We start from the raw sequence: 22248 nt of genomic DNA on the forward strand, positions 1-22248 counted from the left end.
TCTCACAATTTCTTAACAGATATTTGGAATAAAACAGGAGCTGTTAAATTGGTCAGATGGTCTCCTGACAACAGTGTTGTAACAGTGACCTGGGAGTGTGGAGGACTTTCTCTGTGGAGTGTGTTTGGAGCTCAACTCATTTGCACACTTGGAGGAGATTTTGTGTGAGTCAGTAAAGACAAATCTTAGATAAAAAAACTTCATTTTCTCTCAGACAACACACACACAGAAATGTGTCGTATAGATACCCTTTTGCCTTATTTGACCCTTATCCCAAAACAATTTGTAAGATTCAGAATTAATTTACTCAGAATGTATTGATTATTCAAACATCCATCCTCTTAAAACTTACTGTTTATTAAAAAAATGCATTTACTTATTGAATCCCTGTTGTGTATACAATAGCATGTAAATTCAAGGCTAAATATGTTTTTTTTCAAGTAGCTTATTATTTAATAAAGAGTGGTGAACCATGCATGTAAGTAACTAGTAAGGAATGGAAAAGTATATGATCTCCTTGGGCCAATGTAGGTTAACCCAGTGATTGATAGAAGTAGATTGAAATGTCTACCCCCTTCGTAAACTACTTTGAACTCCATCCTGACAAAATGAACCGTTGTCCCCAGACTGCATAGTCTTATCAAGGGGTCACTGAGGACCTGTGTGGCGGTGCCTCTCCCGTGGGCCCACGTGTGTTAATCAGCAGTCTCCCAGTTCGTGCAGTATGGATTTCTGTTTTGAAGGAACAAAATTGATTTGATTTTTTAGAAATTAAAGCTAAATATCATATGTAATTAGAAGACTTTTTAATTTTCTGTTCTATTTTAGTTATAGGTCTGATGGTACCAAAAAGGACCCCCTTAAGATCAACTCTATGGTAAGTATTTTCTATAAAATACTGGTAGAGTGTGGAAAACTTGGATTTTTCTTTTTTTTCCTCTAATATTGGTTTGATAAAATTGCAAAGCTATTTTAGTTTCAGCAGAATCTTCTATGCAGTTTTTTTTTAAGTTTTGTTTTTTTTTAAATCAGAAGGCTGTTCAACTTTCAGTGTTTGATTTTGGTTTTGCTTGGATGTGTCCATCAAGCCCCGTCATCTCTGTGAAGATTGTGCGATAGTGAAGCCAGACCATTGTATTTCCTAAACATACTTCCATTTTTTGTGTGACTTCATCAGCACCCACTTCCCATGACCTCCTTTCTTTGAACATAAAGTGAGATGCTCATTGGTTGTGTTTCCTGGGGACATGGACTTTTGCACTATTTGACCATATTTTTAAAACTTTTCATAAATGTATTTCAAGAAACTTGTAGTTACTTTCATAACAATATGAAAGTTACCTGTTTGCATGTGTTTCTTTAGAAAGCAGTGAGGCCTAACCCCTGTCTTTATGTAACAACATTTTTTTACTACGTACCATCTTTGTAGAATTAGTGCTTATGAGTGTTCTACGTAGGAGGAAATTTTCTGACCTTCCTTTTCTTGAAGAATTGAAACTACATCATTACCTTGAATCTTTCACCACTGAGGACCCCAGCTGATGTCTGTCCCCACCTCCACACTGTAAAATAAGTTTTCAAACAAATACCATTTCTGTAACTGCCAATCAGTGCTTCTGAATGGCATGCAACAACCAGTGTTACCAGCCTCACTAATTTTAGTCACAAACTAAGAATTTAAATAAGCATTTTAGTTAGCTTATACAACTTTTACTATGGGAAAGCAAAACTTCCATTACCCTTTGAAATTTTGCATTAATTCCTGGATTCCCCATTACTGTTTTCTTGGACTTGTAGATTTGAAATCACTAATATTAAAAATTAAACTATCATGGAATTTAGTTATAAAATATTAAAATTGACCAGGCTGAATGTTCTCAATTTACAGAGGAAGAAACTTACACACTGAAAAACCAAATTTATTGGCCAAGGCAATACCGCAAAATGGTACCCAAGCAGGAATGAAAACCCTAAGTCTCATAGCTTCCAATCCATTGTTCTTTGCTCTAAACAAAACTCTACCTGTTTTGGATGTTTTTGTGAAGCTTCAGCTAGGTAACATGGGTCTTCCTGTGTAAGGAATTTCTTAGTATTTGAGCGTCAGTTAAACTAATGGAGAAGTTACGGCAAGCAGTAGGCATTTCTTAGGATTTGGAGTTAAGATTGATATGTCTTGTTTTCTCTGTTCTGGATAGTGATGGTGGTTTCCACTGGAGATAGCTAAGATGTAGTAGGTGTAGGTGGTTGTTTTAGATGTAGATTCTTGTCTGCATTGTTTGTTGTAGTTTCTCTAACCTCCAGAAATCATCACTAATGCTGTTGGTTATTTTTCAGAATTTGAATATTTGAAGCTAAGGAAGAATAACAAACTTTTTATGTTTTGATTCCTCCCTTGCCCTTCTCTTTCCCCCTCCTTCTCTTTCTAAGAGCTGGGGTGCAGAAGGCTATCACTTGTGGGTAATCAGCGGATTTGGTTCTCAAAATACTGAAATTGATTCTGAGTCGAAAAGCATAGTTAAACAGCCTGGCATTCTGCTATTTCAGTTTATCAAGAGTGCACTCACTGTAAACCCTTGTATGGTAAGTGTGTTTAATTAAAACTGTTTTTTTTAGTGGCTTTCATACTAGAATTCAACTCTTCCCATGAAACAGATGTGTTGAATATGCTCTTAAAATTGGCATGTTGTCTTCTTATGTATATTTTCTATGATTCTTGTGTTCTTTTTAATTTCTATTAAATTGACACCAAAATTTTATTTGAGTAGGTATTTTTTTAAAAAGGATCACACACAACTTGAGGAAAAGCAGTGTTTACAGATTTACTTGAATAACTTGAATAAAATTTAGTTTTTATCAGAATGGCATTTCCCTAAGTGTGTTCCACCAGGCATCACTTACAAGAAGTATGAATAGCAGTTACACCGAATAGGAAAAAGTTCTATTGTCATATAAGTGTGAAATGAAGGAGTTAAAGCTCCAGAGATTTCTTTGTTGTGGGTCTCCAGGGTCTTTAATATGCTTATGTGCATTATGAAAATCCAGGAGTTGGTGTACAAAAACCGATGTTTCTCAAGCTTATATGACTGTGCGTTTTTTAAAAAACACCCTGAAGAACCTGCTTTGGGAAATGCTGCCCCACATTATTATGTAGATTCCTTATGCTTTATCAATCTGAAATAACATTAATATTATATTTTGTTAATGTGTAATAATAGTATATGTTACATGTTAAGAGTGCATATCTAAATATCTACTACCAACAGGTGTTTTTAAATATTTGGTGTTTTTAAATATTTGGTGCAGTTAAAATTTACAACATATGCACTAACCCATGTGTCTCACTTTGTAGGGCATCTCTCTGCAAAGCGAAAGGTTGCTACTTTGATTTCTTATCAGGGCACATGTGCCTGGGTTGTGGGTTCAGTCCTTGGTCAGGGCACGTATGAGAGGCAACTGATTGATGTTTCTCTTTCACGTCAATCTTTCTCTCCCTCTCTTTCTCCCTCCTTTCCCCTTTCTCTAAAAAAAAAATCAATCAATCAAATGTGCAGTAGATTGAGAATGAATGTGGAAATAGCCTGAATCTTCCATGTTGTTACTATAGTTGAAGAATAAGGATTCCTCAGAAGAACAAGAATAGAGTATTTCCCCCTCCCCACATCCCAAATAGTAATTTAAAAGCACCCTTGAGTTTTGTATCAAGAGAATGTTTGTACTACAAGGGAAAGGTGAGGTGTTCTCGGGTGGGGAAATTATTCTGAAATTGATCTGTTCAGCTTCAGTAGCCAGTGAAGAGTCTGCCTATGTTCGAGGACACTGGCCTTCTAGTTGGAAACCAGGGTATAAGCACTAAGAGAAGAAACTGTCATATTTGTCTAAATATTCTCAGAACCCGGCACAGTCCTTTGCACTGACCAGACATTTATTAAGTGATTATCAGATTGTTCTGAACCAGGACTGTGGACTGAGGCTATTCTTCCTCCTCCCCATGGCTTAAAAGGTTCCCCTGCATCATGTTCTCCTTGTTCCTGTTCCATCCCCTTCTTGCCGTGTGGGCACATGAGTGAGCATACATACAAACTGTTTAAGACATGTTTTCTTACCACTCTGCCACTTGTGAAATATTTTATGTGAAACTAATTTGTAAACTTCGGATAATGAGTAATTATGGTCAGTTTTCAGATGGAAAAGCTCTCAAAGCACTGCCACATTGGAGTAGTGATAAAAGGTGCTGCTACAGCAGTTGTAAACCTGGGCGTGTTTTGGACGCTATATGATAAAAGGACTTAAAGATTTCTTGTACACTGGGAAGTGATCATTAAAACATTATTACATTCATTCCTTGTAAATAAAACAATGCATGAGATCATTTTGTAGTCATGTCCTCTGCGAGGAAAATCAACAATACAATGTATGGTACATATCCTGTAATAAAACTAAACTGAGATATTTTCTTATTTCCTCCCACCTAATACTGAGTTGTTTTTATTTCCTTCTTTGTCCCCCTCTTCCTTTTTTCCTCATCTAGAGTAACCAAGAGCAAGTGTTGCTTCAGGGGGAGGACCGCTTGTACTTAAACTGTGGGGAGGCCTCACAAACCCAGAGTCCCAAGAGTTCTTCAGTACACTCTAAACCCAATCGGGGAAAGGGCTCGTTCGCAGAGGGCGGTTTTGAGTCTCCGAGTTTAAGCACTTTACTTGGACATCGACATTGGCATGTGGTACAAGTAAGTCTGAAGTGACTATTGACTTAGTCCTTGGTAAGAAAGCACCTGGAGCAGATTGTTAAGTATTTCCCCTGTTGCCTTAGAAAACTGAGAAACGTTTAAGCCTTTTTGACTGTCATGTCTCTCTTCTGCTTTTCTATGTTCTTGTTTTCTCGTTTTCTGCTTCTTTTCCACTTAATGTAGAGCATGTCCCCACCTGCTTTAAGTCCATTGGTAGTAAGCAGCTTCAAAAATTGGAAGTTTATGTTTTGCCCTCTTGCTGAGCAAAACTGTTTTTTTTTTTACTTCCAGCTTTTTTTTATATAGAGCTCTGTGGATTTGCAGTGTCAAAAAAATAGTTATCTCATGAGAATTAATAATATTGATTTAGTGCCTTGTGCAGCAGCTGACCTTGTAGTTCTAATAGGGAATTACTGAGGTTAATTGTCTGACTTTAAACCAAGTTGCAGGCTTGGAGTCAGTATAGAACCTTATTGTTAATAATTTTATTATTATTTAATCTTGTTCCAAATGATTTACTCATTCTGATACATATTTAAATTAGCAGCTGTAATAATTCTGATAAATTGGTGTTTAATATGAACATGCTGAATTTTTATACCAAATAAAATTAATTTAGATAAATCAATAAATTGAAGTTTCTTGAAAGAAATTTTCGTACACAGTTTCAGTCCTGAGTATTTTCTTTCCCCTTTTGGTACCGAAGTGCCTTAGGTCCATCAGAGCCTACTCTTGGATTAGTTTGTTTTAGTCAGTTTCTGTTTCCACAATTCTTTGCCTTACTTCTACATTCTGTACTTTTCCCTTAATAGCTTACTTCAGCTCCCATGTTACTTTCACTTGACTCTGAATGAAGATAATGAGAGACAGTAGAATGGTCATTATGTGAAATTAAAGGAGGAGTATCTCCTGCATTGATGTGGTATACACTAAAATAAAATGTACTTAATAAATTCATAAAATCAAACAATGTGCATACCATTTTATAATTAGTAACAATTTTTAAATAAAACTGCATCAGCTACTTCCTTGACTAAAATTTTCCACTGCTCCCTTCTCTCCTATAGCCATTTCTCTGCTATTTTCATTTCCCCATACTCTGAACTATTCATTCTACACTGACCTAGCATCAATGCCAGTTCTGCCTAGCCAGGTCTGTGTTGCCAGAGAGCCAAGTAGAGCAGAGGATCAAAGAAGGTAGGTCTGGAACTCAAAAACCCATCAGGCAATAACAAAAATTGAATTTCCTTCCAGCTCAAAAATTCAGTGATTCTGTGATTCTTAGCCATCTCTGAAGTATCGCATATTAGAATCTTGTAACACTGATTTTACAACTTTGGACAAAGTAGGTACTAACAAGATTCTTATGTCATTCTGTTCTTCAGATATCTAAAATATTCAGAAAAAGGACCTCATTTAACTCGAGCTTTACCTAAGTTTTTCCATTTCCTTAAAACTAGTAAAATAATGCCAGAGTTATACTCTCAAAGCAATTAAGTTATAATAGACTCATAGAATTTTTAGAGCTGGAAGGGCCTTAGAGATCATGTAGTCCAACTGGATTTTATACATGAGGAAACTGAGACTCAGGGAAGTTAGGTGACTTGTCCCAGGTCACACAGCAGAGTAGTGTCAGACTTTCCTTACCATAATATAAATTAAAGTAACAGTCTAACCTATTTTAAAACCTTGTACTAAATGTTGAATGCTGCTGACCTTGAGCTAAAACCTAGACCATGCCTACTTGGCAGTATTTTACTTGGGTTTGCCCTACATTTTGTTTGCTGGTGCTCCAGCCACATGAGTCAGTGCAGTGTCGTGGTGGTGTTTTGGTAGGATGGGTTACAGTGTTCATATAGTGCTAATGCTTTACCTTTCAGGCTCTTTAGCCATTAGTAATGATTCCCTGAAGAAATGGGGGCACTTGTTTAATTCCCCCCTTCATTCAACATATGTTCTTGTCTAGGATTGGTGCCCACTTACTCCATCAAGAGTGGCTTGCTTTATGTGAGATGTACTTTGTATGTTTTTTGTACAGCGTGGAATTCATCAAGTGAGCTCCAGCTAATTCTGCTGCTCTGTCTGTTCCTCATCTAGACTACTGGATGTGTTATTTCTTTAAGCCTTCTGCCTTACATTCATTAGTTTTCTGATTAGAAGATTGTATGTTGTGTTTTTTTCCTTTAACTAAAACATCACAAATACATACTTGTCAGAAGCAGAGTTAGTAATGGCTTGTAGAGATGGTGCTTTTTGTTTCTTTATTTGTTTAGTCTTCCTAGCTACACACTTAAAAAATTTTGAGAGTAGTATGTTGACAGATGTAGCAAAAATAGTGGGAAATTAAAAACAGAAACAATAGCACCCTTGTGGTTTTAGGGTATGTTCCTCCTTTGATTGCCATTTTATTTTAATATGCAGTATTTTGTACAATATTAACATTTATTTCTGGAAGGTACATGAATCATTGTCATTCAGTGTTCTGAAGCATTGGTTTTATAGTTAACCTGGCTAACTATTTGGAAAGAGTAAGCTTCACAAAACGTGGGAGACAACACCTACAATGTATTAGGCACTACGTTAAGGATGTCAGCAGAGAGGATTTTAAAAGCTTTATTATTTATAAACAATTTACCGTCATTCCTGTGCACCAATTGTGGTGTTTGGCACAGATAAAGTCCTCTAGGAAGAGGGCTCTCACCAACTCACCAGCTACAGACAAAAGTGGTCTAGACAGGAGACAGGGTTTAAGCTGGATGATTTTAAGGGGAAAAATCTGATTCTTTTGAGAGACTGAAGAATCCTAAGATGTTAAGAGTAGAGGTACTGTACTTTAGCACTCAAGTGTTCCAGTAGTGTGGCATGACTTTTGTGCCCTGACCTGAGTTTTTTCCTTTTTATTTGTTGGGGTGACACTGGTTAGTATCACTATACAGGTTTCAGGTGCACGATTCTACAACACATCATCTGTGCACTGTATTGTCTGTTCACCATCCCAAGTCAAGTCTTCCTGTCACATTTATGCCCCCATACCCTTCCCCCCCCACCAACCTGCCTCCCCCCACCCCCTGCACCAACCATCACACTGGTGTCCATGAGGTTTTTTTCTTTTTTGCACAACTGCTCCACCCCCCAGTCTTCCCACCCCCACCCTAGAGCTGTCAACCTGCCCCTCTATCTATGAGTCTGTCTCTGTTTTGCTTGTTAGTTCATTTTGTATATTAAATAGATTCCACAAATGACTGAAATCATATGGTACTTGTCTTTCTCTGACTGGCTTGTTCCACTTAGCATAATGCTCCCCGGGTCACTTCTGCCATTGCTTACTTTCAGTGTTAGGGGTACATTTAAGTTCAGGTGGCACAGATCAGTAAAGATGACCTACTAAAGAAAAGTAAAAGTTTTTTATTCTCATCTAATAGCATCTTCAAACACAAGACTGCATGAGAAATAAAGCATTTTAAACTTATACTTTGAGTTGTGAAAATAAACCATTTGCCATTTATAGCACCCATAACACTTTGGAGGTTAAAAGAATAAATTGTTTTTCCCCAAGATACTCATCAGTGTGATGGTATGATAAGATCTGACTTAGACTGCCATGATTAGAAACTCTTGATGTTAGAATCTTCCACTTTGGCAGTGAGTTCTCTGCCTCATGCTTCACCCACCCACACATTCCACAAAGACTTATAAAACACCAAGACATTGGGGGCAGGGAGGTCTTTGTAGTGTCATGAGTGGCTGGATCAGTTATATTCTAGGTCCCTCTTCCAGTGGCTGCTTCCTTCATCCAAAAAATGAATTTTGCTTACAGCCTCCTAAAAAACTACTTTCAATTTATATTTTTGCCACCTGATCATTACCTCAGATTGCTATTATTCTGAACTAATTTAACCTGTCATATTGAATTTTATTAATTGGCCTGAATGGTACAGCATATATCCTCTGAGATACAAGTTAAGCATTCTTCAGGCGTGTACTGTGATACTGTTGTAGCATTCTTCAGGGAAGGCTTCCACAAATCAGCACTAGAGTTGAGAATTGTCTAATATACTAAAAGCTATTAATTTATTTTAGAATTTAGGTGGGCTTGCTAGATAATAAATGAAGTCTAACAAATGGTTTTATAAATAAACTTTGTCAAACTTAATGCAAATATTTTCAGTGTATTTTTATTTGGTTTTTGTTTTGTCTTCATATTACACAAAGAATCTTACTGATTTGATAACATTTACTTGGCTTTTTAATTTGGCTTTATTTTTTCAATATGTAATACTTTTTCTTTGAGTAAAATGAAAGTAAATTTGAATCAACTAAAGGTTCTCTTAATCCAGGATCAGAAGATCCTTCCCTTGTTCTATCATTCTGTTAATTTTCACACCAGATTCACCACGTGCTCATGAAAACTACTTAATAGGCTAGCAGAGAGGTCACAGTCTCTATAAAGCTAGAATTTATCTAATCTACACTGATAGCTCAGAGGATCCATTAATTTGAAAATGCTTGTTAGAGTGATACAAAGACACTATAAACAAAGATGTCAGGCAGCCAACATAAGAAGTTGTTTTTACTAGTTATGTTGCAAATAAAGAATTAATATGCGTAATATATTAAAAGTTGTTATAGATGAAAAATGAACACCCCAATAAAAATAGTAGCTTATACATAATCTTACATGTATATGGAAGTTTGTTTAGAGATAGAGTAAAAACTAATCAATGGTTATCCCTGAGCAATGATATAACAGAGTGTTTGTACTTCGTATATTTTTGTATTATTTAAGTTTTCTAGGCATATTGCTTTTTTAATCACAAAAGTGTAAAAATAACAAAAAGCAAAAAACAAGCTCTTGCTGGGGCCCTAACTTTATTAGGTCACGCTGTTGTGGGGATAGTTCGGACCAGCCTGCCCACCCTGTGGTCGTATGCACAATTCTTGGCTGCCCCACCGGTGCTTCTGTAAAATGCTTGTCAGTCTGTGTTTTCTGTATTCAATATTTAAAACAAACAAAAACTGTAGAGAACAAAAAAGAAAAAGCCTGATGTCTAGAGACTTATAATGGAATGATTAAATGAAACTTACAATGAAATAATTAAGTCAGAAGATACTGGCTGGCACACAAATGGTAAATTCCAAGAACTCTACTAATAATACCCATATTTGGAACACTTTAAACATTGCACAAGAAAAGGAATCTTACATTGTGATGTTAATGCTTTTAAGTTTAAATCCATGTCAGAAGTCTTACCAAACTAATGTGTTATTTTCTATAGATTTCCAGCACCTATCTAGAGAGCAATTGGCCTATACGGGTGAGTTATTATTTTGTGGGTGTTAACTTTCATTGGATAGCATTTGCCACAAGAGGCAATCTGGGAATTGAGCCTTTTAGTGGGTGCATTGATAAAAGTAAAAAATTCAATACTAGGTCCTTTGTGCATTGTTAGTGTACAACATCTTTAATTTAGTGAAATGTAAGTTGTATATAAACACAGATTTTGTAATTCAGCATTTTACATTTCATTTAATAATATTCTGTTTGCCTGGTGCAATATTAAACTGTATTATATATAAGTACGTAGGTTTGCAAAAAAGAGTCTTTAATGTTTTTTTAATCAGTTTTCAGCTATTGATAAGCTTGGACAGAATATTGCTGTGGTTGGCAAGTTTGGCTTTGCACATTACTCTTTACTCACCAAAAAATGGAAACTTTTTGGAAACATTACCCAGGTCAGTCTATTTGAAATGAAAAACTGATTTCTCAGAGTGTAAGAGGACTACAATATGAAATAACTACAATGTAAATCACTGTTTACTTATTTAGAAATAAAGTCAAATATTAAAAAGTGATGTTGGTTATGTCTAAGTCCATTCTGATAAAGCACTCAATACTTGAGGATTTTGTATTGAGGCAGTTGGTTTGTTTTTAATTCTTGTTAAAAACAAATACTTGAGGATTTACCTCTTACAGTACCAAGTTGAGTTCATCAGATATGATCAGAATAAATTAAAACAGAATTTGAAATTATTTCCCTGCCTGTCTTGTCTGCATGTGATATGAATATTTGGGTAGCACAAAACAGGTACAGTTGAATTTTACATTAATCAAATGAAAGGAAATTAACATTTAATGGGTGCCTACTATGTTCCAGGTGCTTGAAAATGCTTTAATATATTTGAACACATTGATCTTCATAACAACCCAGTTAGGGCTCTGTAGTTAACTATTTTATGAAAGGAAGTAGGACTCAGAGTTAAGCACCTAATAAATGATAAAGCCAGAATTTAAACCCAAGGTCCTTTAATTTGAGAAGAATGATGCTGCATGGTGCCCAGTTTTTTAGAATGATGTATTTTCTGACTTACAGAAATGCTTATTTTTTCAATAGACTATGAGTCATTAATAAGAGCCCTAGAGTCATGCTTAATTGGAAATACAAGACTAGAGCAGAAATAGCTTCAGCTTTCATTATCTATTTAGAATATTTTATTATTTTAATTTCTGGCTACATAAATAAAGGTAAATTTTTTAACTTTTTCTTTTAAGGAGCAAAATATGATTGTGACAGGTGGCTTAGCCTGGTGGAATGATTTTATTGTCCTTGCATGTTATAACATAAGTGACCATCAAGAAGAGGTAAGTTTTTTCTCTCAAAAATAACATACTGTTATATTTTAAAGATATTAAGCACTGTGTGATTTTATATAAAAATAATTTTTTGAAAAAGAAATAAGACTTTTAATTTTTTTAATCAAGAATTAGGGATTTTTAGTTAAAGGATTTTCATTTCAGATTACTACTTTAAAAATGTTTTAAAGGGATAATCAGGATAAATTTTGGATAAATCAGGATAATTCTGGATAAATTTTTCTAGTGGTTCTTAGCTGTTAAGATAGTCTCCATAAAGTTCATAAATAGTTTTTAAAATGTTAAAAGCAGAAAAGTTTATAAGGGTGACTCTTCTTAGAGATTTATTAATTTATTGATTTGTATGTCTGTTTGTTTTTTTTTTTTGAGAAATTGCTGGTCTCCTAAGTCAGGTCTAAATACTCAGGTCTAAAAAGGAGTATCATGCATATTACTAGTCTAGTCTCAGTTTTGATCACTTCACCTTTTCATTGTTTGTAGAATGAACCTTCTCTGTCAAAATATAAATATTAACCCATTTATTGGTCCTTTGACTCCTTTTACTTGAAAAAACATCAGTAGATAAATAGCATGTCTAAACAGCATGGATTTAGCCTTTTCTGGTAGACACCTGGTTTTTCCAATTTTATTTTTGTTTTCTTCAGCTGAGAGTTTACTTGAGAACATCTAATCTGGACAATGCCTTTGCTCACGTCACCAAAGCACACACGGAGACATTACTGCTTAGTGTCTTCCGGGACATGGTAATTGTGTTTAGAGCAGACTGTTCAATATGCCTTTACAGTATTGAAAGAAAATCCGATGGGTAAGTCCTTGGCACATGATAAGTCACTTTTTGCTCCTGTGGGTCATGTTTCTTCTGTAGTTTTCATTTTTTTAAAACAGTTACTCTAATTTTATGTTTAGTTTTTTTTGTTTTAAGAGTTAAAAAGCAAGGAATTTTAATTAGTGATATTCATATGGTAATTTTAGTGATAATTCATATTTATTTTTTAGCGATCACAGTAAGTATATGAATAGATAAGCCTGAACTTACTTCTTCAGGTAACCTTACTGGGTTCATCTGAAAAAAGTCGGATTTGGGATGGAGTAAATCATTTAAATAGTAATTTTCTTCACAGCCTTTAAAACAAGTGTTTAGTAATTACCCAAGTGTTCCAGACACGTGGAGAAATCTGAAGGATTTCCGGAGTTTTAAGGCTTTAGGAAGCATGTCCTCAGCAGACCCACATTCCCCACTGAGCTAGACAGCTGTAGTCTGGAACAGGAGAAATGGATAGTCGTGTGTGTTGCTTATATTCTTCTTGGCATCTGGGTGGCTTGCAGCATTTAAAACATGTCTGCTGAGTTTTATTTTGCTCTCAGGTATTTTCTGTTTCCTTTTTTAAGTAGTCATGAAGTATATGTTTGGTGAAGTGGCATAGTGATTGAGCAGTAATGTAAAGATAAAAATGAAGAAATCTTAATAGCCTAGATAGAACCCATGTCCTTTCTCAAGCAAGTAAGCTGTTTTTATAGCTCCTTCCCTTTTTACATCCTACTCCCTTTCTTCCTCATCTCCGTTTGTTTCTTGGATGCCTCGACCTTGTCAGTCTGCTGCCTAAAGGACACTTGGGGAAGAGGGAACATTGGGAAGAAGACATTTGGGCCCTCCATGACTATGAAGTCTAATACCATCAGTGGCAGGGCAGTGCAGGGAGTAGCCTTGCTAGCATTATTGAGGTGTATCCATTTCTTCTTCTTCATCCTTTATGTTTATATTAATTTTTTGCAGTCCAAATACTACTGCTGGTATTCAGGTTCTTCAGGAAGTCTCCATGTCACGCTACATTTCTCACCCTTTCCTGGTGGTATCAGTCACTCTGACATCAGTGAGCACAGAGAATGGAATCACCCTGAAGATGCCACAGCAGGTACCATTCCGTTAGGACTTTCCAGAGTTTTCATCTCAGTTTTTAGTTTTTAATTTGATATTGGAAATTCATAATTTGTTCAGTGAGTAAATACAAGTGTCTAGTTGCCAAGTTACAGTGGCAAACTAAATAAACATGGTTTCTTCTCAAGAATAAATAAATAATTACATAAGTAATTATAGTTATAATGTGTGTACCAAAAAGTAGTACAGGTCATTCTAATAAGAGTGTATAACAAAAACCCAGTCAGAGTAGTCGAAACAGTCAGAGAAGATTCCTATCCCATTTAAATTGAAACCTGAAGAACAAGTGGTGGTTATCTAAGTAAAGAGAGAGAATTTCAGACAGAAGGAATAAAGCCCCATAGATAAGGAAGAACATGACATCCAGGGAATTGGAAGAATTTCAGAGTAACTGAAACAAGGAATGTCAGTATATGAGTCCTGTTGGAGATACAGACTTTGACTTTCTCTTCTAAATGTTTTATCTGTCTAAAATGTTTTCAGTTGGACATTAGTATATCTAAACTTCATAACATGTATTCTGACTATAACTGCATGTAAGGAGAGCAGTTGGGTGACGGTTATAATGGTCTAGGTGAATGGTGTTAGTGGCCCAACCTTGGGCAGTGATACCATAGCTGCTGGTAGTGGTGCTACCAGGACCCAGGCTGTATAACTTCTTCCCAAGGCTCCTTCCATTATACCAGTGATTTCCAAACTTCATGTCAGTGTGGAACCCATTTTCATAGGAAAATTCTATGTAGATTTGTCATCCCTGTCTGCTTAGTCTGTCTTCTGCTTCCTATTAAGGCACTTTTATTAAACTCCATTAAAATACAGGTCCTGCCCTGGCTGGTGTGGCTCAGTGGTTTAAGTTCCAGCCTGGGAACCAAAGGGTTTGATTCCAGTCAGGGCACATGCCTGGGTTGTGGGCCAGGTTCCCAGTAGAGTGTGCACAAGAAGCAACCACACATTGATGTTTCTCTCCCCCTTTTTCTCTCTCCCTTCCCTTCTCAATAAAAATAAATAAATCTTTTTAAAAAATACAATATAGGTCCCATTTTCTCTGCAAACTATATTTTATGGTAGCCAGATAGTCCTAGTTGATAAGGGAAAGTTCTTTTTTACAGAACAAGTCTAGCTAACAGATGTGGAAGGAGTGGGAGGAGTAAACAATCACCTGAGGAAGTTAACTGATTCAGGCAATGGTTATCGTTAGGTGAAACAATCAGATGAAAGGTTAGTGGGAACTTGACAGTGGAAAGATGAGCTGGTCCTACCTAAGTTTTATGAATCTCATCATTGTGAAACGTGGGAGAACCAGATGTGGCCTGCTTCCTGGGGCGATGCGACATGAAGAGCCACGTGCCTCTCAGATTTCCATTTTGCCTTTTCCTACCTCCATATTATTTGCTGTTCCTTGTATGCTATGGACAGATAGTCAAATGACATAATTTTCATGTCACATGCTAAATGGGGAACTGACAACTTCAAGTAAAGTTCTTGGGCTTTGTGACAGTTACTTGAAGATTTGGGTTTTTTTTTTTTTAAATTTTGTTCTACAGCCCTGGCTGGTGTGGCTCAGTGGATCAAGTGCTGGCCTGCAGACCAGGGGTCACTAGTTTGATTCCCCCATGAGGGCACGTACCTGGGCTGCGGGCTGGTTCCCCCGCTGGTGGGGGGCCCACGAGGGACAACCACACGTTGATGTTTCTCTCCTTCTCTTTCTCCCTCCCTTCCCCTTTCTCTAAAAGTAAATAAATAAAACCTTTAAAAAACATTTTCTCCTACTTTGTAAATTAATGACAGTTTATATAAAGCTTATCACCTACCTACATGTGGTCTAAAGCAAAAATGAGTGATAAGTCCATGAATCTTCTGGACGCTTTTGCCATTTCTTTATTTGCAATCCTGTGTAGTGTATGAAAGCAGTACAAAAGAGCAGTTTGTATAACTGTGTTTGTAAGAAGACAACCTAAGGTGCCTGAATGACATTGGCAGCTTAGATTCATCCTGGTAGCAAGTGTCAAAGCTGGAACACAATCACAAGTCTTCTGAATATCATCCCTTTCTCCCTAAAATTCTCTTTTTCTCTGGTTTATGTGACATTGTGCTCTCCTGTTTCTCCTCTTGCCTTCAAAAGCTTAGACAGTAGCCCTCTGCTGTCTCATTCCTGTATACTTTGCCTCAAAAAAACTCATGTTTCCTTCAGTTCACCAGCCTCACCTTTATAGTTACGATTTGGCATATTCATATGTTTTTCAGTATTCTCAGCAATTCTTTCACTTGAAAGTCTTAAGATTCTTTCAGATCTGAGGGGCAACAAAATAACTCTTCAGTGTTTCTTCCCTAAATTAATTTCCCCCCCTAACTTTTATCGGTGATAACCTCAACCTCTCTACACTTCACCTAGATGCAATACCCTGCAATCATCTCTGATTCAGTTCTTTTTTCCTGCCCTTTATGTATAGGATATCAGTAAGCTTTTGTTTGGTTTTTAGTCAAATTGCTATTCCTCTTTATGACTGCAGGTCTTTTACTATCAGTGTTTTTCATAATACTCCTAATTAGACAGATTGTTCTCACTTTTCCAAAAGAATTGGTCTATCCTGGCCATGTCATTTACACTGCATTCTTGAATTGGGGTACCAGACGTTTGCCATCTACCTATCCTCATCCTTCCAGCACCACCCCATCTTTTACACTTTCTCTAGGTGTGCCACCTGGGTCACTGAAGTGAATTCTGATTTTCATGAACTTCCACAGTTCTCTTAGTTTTTCCAGGATAATTCAGTTCAGCCCTCAGTTTTATATTCATTTGTTAGTTGACTGCATTGTGTTAAGCATTTCCTACCCGAACCAGAAAGCTTCTTGTACATACACACAGAGCCTAACAGAATGGCTGTACATAGTACACATTCCGTATTGTTGGTCATTAACCTGTAAACCCTGGGGCTTGATGAGAAAATGCTGAAAATGGACCCATAAATTGGTACGAACTCAGTTTATTTTTCTTTCAGGCCCGTGATGCAGAGAGCATTATGCTGAACCTCGCAGGACAGCTCATCATGATGCAGAGGGACAGATCAGGCCCTCAGATCCGGGAGAAGGACAGCAGCCCTAACCAGAGGAAACTAGTGAGTCAGTCAGTGCGAGTCATTCAGAACAGCAAGAACGTATGGGCTCAGGGCACAAGGGAATAAAAGAATTTAAGAGGAGAATATTAGCTTGTGATGTGGAATCTGAGAAAGTGTGTAAAATTAGTCTTAAGCCTCTGGGTACAAGACTATTTGTGAAAGGTGAAGGATAAGGTCCCGAAATGATAAAATGTTTCATACTGTAGATGGTATTGCTTAGGCATAATTTCAAATTCTAATGGGATAATAATATAAACTGGTAGAGTTCATAGGATTTTTTTTGTTTTAGATTTAAATATACATCCTTGGAAAGGCCAGGTTACTCTTATTAAATAAATTAATTTAAATAATTCTAATAAATTCTAATTCTAAATAAATTAATTTTCCCAAAAAGTTGACCTCTCAATTTGAAAAACTTAGGAAACTAATACCCAGGAACTTAACCTACAGATTTAATAGGAAAAAACTGACTCTTGTCTCTCCTTTTCCAGCTGCCATTCTGTCCTCCTGTTGTACTAGCCCAGTCTGTCGAAAATGTGTGGGCTACCTGCCGAGCAAATAAACAAAAGCGTCATCTTCTGGAGGCCCTCTGGCTGAGCTGTGGAGGTGCGGGGATGAAAGTCTGGCTCCCCCTCTTCCCCAGGGATCACCGCAAGCCCCATTCCTTCTTGTCCCAGCGGATCATGCTGCCTTTCCACATCAATATTTACCCCCTGGCTGTGTTGTTTGAAGACGCATTAGTCCTTGGTGCTGTCAATGACACTTTACTCTATGATTCTTTGTACACTCAGAACAGTGCGAGGGAACAGCTGGAGGTGCTCTTCCCGTTCTGTGTTGTGGAGAGAACCTCTCAGATCTACCTCCACCACATTCTGCGTCAGCTGCTGGTCAGGAATCTTGGGGAGCAGGCCTTGCTCCTAGCCCAGTCCTGTTCTGCGTTACCCTACTTCCCTCACGTGCTGGAGCTCATGCTCCATGAAGTGCTAGAAGAAGAAGCTACCTCACGGGAGCCCATTCCCGACCCTCTGCTTCCCACTGTGGCGAAATTTATCACCGAGTTCCCACTCTTCCTGCAGACAGTTGTTCATTGTGCCAGGAAGACCGAGTATGCCCTGTGGAATTACCTTTTTGCAGCCGTTGGAAACCCCAAGGACTTGTTTGAGGAATGTTTGATGGCTCAGGATTTGGACACAGCTGCCTCTTACCTTATTATCTTACAGGTAACAGCCCTCTTCTCATAAAGGTACAAGAATTAATGAACTTAAACTTCGGGGGAGAAAGAAAGGTCCTGTTTTGGCACTTTGATTGTGTTTAAGAAATTGATACAGTCCAGTTTTCTGTTCAGTTTTTATCTTGCCTTTTGGAGAAAGCAGTCTTATCAAACAACAGAAAATTTCTTTGAATATCATAAATTGGCATTACAATTTTAAAATCCTATTTGTCAATAAATAGGCCTAAAATAGATTAATGAGTTTACAGTATTATTTTTAATAATCTTGAAGAAATGTATGGTTATATGTATTATAGTATATATAACATGCACATATTACACAAGAATATTGAATACTGCATAAGAAACATTTAAAGAACTATTACTGGGGTTGTTTGAGCCCCTCCCCATCAGCATAATAATATATTTGTTTCCCTATAGTATGGAAATGACACGGGAACTCTGACAAAAATATGGGTCATAGCAGAGCACCTTATGTTAGGCTCCCTGTAGCAAGTTAGGAAGACTCAGGCCTCTCACAGTAATTACCCTCAAAATAGTTCTTTTTCTCAAAATAATGGGCTCTTTGAGACTTCTGAAAACTTGCTTCATAATATATTTGATAAACGTGCTTGATGGTTTGTTGTTCTGCCAGTCTGACATGGATTGGGTAGGCTCCACTTAAAGTTTCTTCCAAATGATTGCAAAGTTGTGTTCACTGATGCAAGAAGCTAACCATAAACCTGGTTAGAACCTCTGCCTGCGGCATTTTCCTGTCTGCTTATTTGCGTCATGACAGCTGATTGCAGCCATAGGAAATAATTTGAGCAGAGGCTGGATGGCCATGAAATTCTGATTCCTAGATTAGTCTTAAAGAAAAAGCCATAGAGTCCTAAAACTAGGAACAAATTAATGCAGCTATTTTTTCTTTAAGGTCACTCCTTGGACTTTCAGTGATCTCCGAAGCAATGGAATTGGAAACTTGTTCTATCAGAATTCCTGAGTTGCTGTGGATTGTCACATAATAATCACAGTTACATTTGTCTATTAGGCATTTTTCCATGAAGGTCAAGGCAGGCAGTAGGTTAATCTTGTAAAAGAATTATTTAGGATGCTGTCTGTCTAGCAGTACTACTACTGCTGCTCAAAGCAAGGATTTTTTTTTTTAAAGTCACATCCTCAGAAACCTCTCACAAGTTAAGTAACTTGTTTCAACAAGTTATTTAACTCAGTTCCCTCATCTGTAAAATAGGAATGATGTGCCCGTTCTGCAGATTCACTAGGAGAAATGAAAGAAAGAATGTGTGTACGTTTATATAAGCTACCTGGCAGAAGTGGGAGTTCAGTAAATCATAATTTATATTACACCAGCAGAGTTCTTGCCTCACATGTGCTTTATAATACCTTTTAATGCTGTTTTTAATTTTGCTGTTAAACTGTCCCCTGCAGTGTTGCAGCTTCATTTCTCCTCTGTGTTTATGAAACCATGGAGATAGAGTTGCTCATAGCTTCTCAGATTATTTGCAGTATAAAAGGAGTCCTTGTTTTCCTTGATTGTTTTTGTAGAATATGGAAGTCCCAGCAGTAAGTAGGCAGCATGCCACCCTTCTGTTCAACACAGCCCTGGAACAAGGCAAGTGGGACTTATGTCGACACATGATTCGATTTCTTAAAGCTATTGGCTCTGGAGAATCTGAGACACCTCCATCCACGCCTACAACTCAGGTTAGTTGCAAAATTGCACAGCTTCTCTGGGCCACATACCTATGTGGCATCTTTCTCTAACTGTACTACACATTGTTTGTACTCTTAGGACCTACCCAGTTCAAGTGGTGGATTTGAGTTCTTCAGGAATCGAAGCATCAGTTTATCCCAGTCAGCTGAAAATGTACCTGCTAATAAATTCAGCTTACAGAAAACACTAAGTATGCCATCTGGTCCTGCTGGAAAAAGGTAAAATAATAAACAGCTGTTACTGCTTTTAGGGCATTCTGTGACACATTTCACTTCAGGGCATTTGTGCAGTCACATTTTATGGAAACAGCCACTTAATGCAGTTGCACTTCTCTTCCCATTTCCAAGGAGCTTCGAGACCACACAAAAGACCTCTCTTTTTTCTTCCTCCAAAATTTACTCTTTGTATAGTTTCTGCCTCTTGTAGAGTAGGTTTTGATATACCTGTTCTGAATGTAATTAATGTTAAATTATTCTGATAATCGAAAAGATACAATAAAGCTGCAGGAAATCCAAAAGCATTCTGACAGTCAGCAGTTTTATCCTCCTTTCCAACTATACCTACCTCTCAACAAAAAGTAAAGATTTAGTCCTGCACTTGACTCTTCTCTGACTCTTGATTGGAGAAGTCATTACAGCAGGCAGAGAGCAAAGAGGAAGTGCAGCTGGAGACCAAAACCTGCGTCTCCCATAGATGGGTTATTGCTCCTGAGAGGTCAACTGAACTCACACTGAACGTTGTACAATACAGTTTCCTCTGGTTTGTGAGGTCCTTGTATTCCTTCTTGTGTTGCATGTTCTTGGCTCTTGATTTTTCTCTTCCCTAATCCTTTTACATTGTTTGTATTGTGTCTCCAGTGCCTTGCACATAGTTAAAGCTTATCGAACATTCCTTATTGTGATGTTTAACTGCTCTTTCTTATCTTAGTCATTAATATCTGTGACATACGCACAATCATAGGCAATATACAAGTAAAATGCCACCTGTAAACAATCGTCAGGCAAGTAGTAGCTTCTCAGCCATACCCTGATTTTAAAACTAGCTAGTGCATAGTAAATACTGTGTGCTATACATAGTTCAAAGCATTTATATGTATAGGTCTTTTCATCCTTTCACCAGCTGTAAAAGGGTAGATAAGGGTAGACACTGTTGTTACCCACATTGCTCAAGTGACAAAACAGAGGCTCAGAAAATAAACTCGGTTGTGCTCACACAACTCATGAGCGACAGCGCTACGATCTGAATGCAGGCAGCCCCGTTCCCATGCTGCCTGTCACGGAAGCCCCACAGTGCTGTTACCACACCAGTTACAACACATCAGCTCACGTGAGTAAGGGATGATAGACTATATATAATCAAGTCATTGATTTAAAAAAAAAATTATGTTGTCTAAATAACTCAAAGATTTCACTTCACTTTTCTTCTTCGTTTCTTTGATTTGATTTCCTCCCCTCTTTTCCTTGGTCTTTTCAAATACAGCATTTATTTGCTCCCTTGTTTTCCGTCAAGCAGTTACCACCCTCTTTCCTGGTTTGGCTTTGTCTCCTGTTTTATCCTGCTCCATGTACTCATTCTACAACTATGTTGTAAGAGCCTGCGGTGTTCCAGGTATTGTTCAATAGGTTGTGGTATCACATGGAGAAGAAGATCCTAAAACTCCATCTTCCTCCTCATCAGAGATCCAAACTCTTAGCTCCTCCTCAGCATTATCAGTGCTACTGCATAAAAGAATGTGATGTCTTCCAGGAAAGATTTTTCTGTACTTTTCTTGTGTTCACATTTGTAGGTGGAGTAAAGACAGCGACTGTGCTGAGAACATGTATATTGACATGATGCTCTGGAGACATGCTCGGCGTCTCTTAGAAGAAGTTCGGCTCAAGGACCTGGGTTGCTTTGCAGCTCAGCTGGGCTTTGAACTAATTAGTTGGCTCTGTAAGGAGCGTGCTCGAGCTGCTCGGGTAGACAACTTTGTGGTAGCCCTGAAGAGACTCCACAAAGATTTCCTGTGGCCCCTTCCCATCATCCCAGCCTCTTCTATCAATTCTCCTTCCAAAAATGGAAAATTCCGAACAGGTAATGCAGCCTTTGTGTCAGAAGACTTGTATTTTACTACAAGTATTTAGATGTTTTGCTATTAATTTATATCCACATATTCCATTATTTGGAATGTGAGTCTTTTCATTCCAAACTCAGGAAGAGATGAAAGTTTTTGTACATAGTTGGATCATGCAGCATTTGATCAAGGATATAAATAAAGTGGACCATGTATCTCACAAGGAAGTCTAGCTTATAAATCTAACCATTGTTATCTCAGATTATCAACAAGTTGAGAATTGACTGAACATAGGAAATACCACACTTATTGTGCAAAGGCACTTTGGAATTGGTTAATCAAAATAAATGTTACTTACCTGACAGGACTCATTCCAAAGAAATGGAAAAAAAATGCATTTTTGAGAGCCTGTCTTCTAAACTGGGAAAGGACAAAGTGAAACTGCATTTTGATGAAAGAAAAATCAAAAGATAGTTTTTTAGTTTTTTAGTTTGGGTCTTTTTAAGGAAGACTGTTCTAATTATCACTTAAGAAAATTCAAACAAAAGCCTTTTATTATGGCATTTGGAAACTTCTTGCCATCTTAGATCCAAGAAAAATCACTCAAAAGATGAAAGAATAAAATTTTGCCTAGTTCTAGTAAGATGATGATATAAGATGACTGCTAGATAGCATTATATAGGCAGGCCTTTTTGTTACAGCCCACATCTCTGGTTTATGGGTTGATAATGTGGTATAGGACAGTTGTTAGATTTGAACTTCTAGTATTGGGAGAGTGAGGAAGAGAAGCTGAAAGAACAGAATTGGAAATGGCAGTGTA

The 22248-nt window shown here is 37.3% G+C and overlaps 1 protein-coding gene across 2 annotated transcripts in view; it reads left to right on the top strand.

The window, feature by feature from the left end:
* The window catches only part of RIC1 (RIC1 partner of RAB6A GEF complex), a 135251-nt gene that overhangs the window by 105139 nt on the left and 7864 nt on the right, over nucleotides 1-22248 (top strand). For both annotated transcript variants that reach the window (XM_037036337.1, XM_037036338.1), the window contains exons 9-22: nucleotides 20-164; nucleotides 829-877; nucleotides 2428-2580; nucleotides 4529-4726; nucleotides 10003-10041; nucleotides 10349-10459; nucleotides 11277-11366; nucleotides 12023-12183; nucleotides 13153-13291; nucleotides 16314-16430; nucleotides 16922-17650; nucleotides 19207-19365; nucleotides 19454-19593; nucleotides 21162-21448. In XM_037036337.1, the coding sequence (XP_036892232.1) occupies nucleotides 20-164; nucleotides 829-877; nucleotides 2428-2580; nucleotides 4529-4726; nucleotides 10003-10041; nucleotides 10349-10459; nucleotides 11277-11366; nucleotides 12023-12183; nucleotides 13153-13291; nucleotides 16314-16430; nucleotides 16922-17650; nucleotides 19207-19365; nucleotides 19454-19593; nucleotides 21162-21448 (2517 nt within the window). The remainder of the gene's footprint in view (nucleotides 1-19; nucleotides 165-828; nucleotides 878-2427; nucleotides 2581-4528; nucleotides 4727-10002; nucleotides 10042-10348; nucleotides 10460-11276; nucleotides 11367-12022; nucleotides 12184-13152; nucleotides 13292-16313; nucleotides 16431-16921; nucleotides 17651-19206; nucleotides 19366-19453; nucleotides 19594-21161; nucleotides 21449-22248) is intronic.

Source organism: Sturnira hondurensis, unplaced genomic scaffold (genome assembly GCF_014824575.4).
Source record: "Sturnira hondurensis isolate 20B ecotype Veracruz unplaced genomic scaffold, ASM1482457v3 Scaffold0022824, whole genome shotgun sequence".
In the NCBI taxonomy this organism is placed as follows: Eukaryota; Metazoa; Chordata; class Mammalia; order Chiroptera; family Phyllostomidae; genus Sturnira; species Sturnira hondurensis.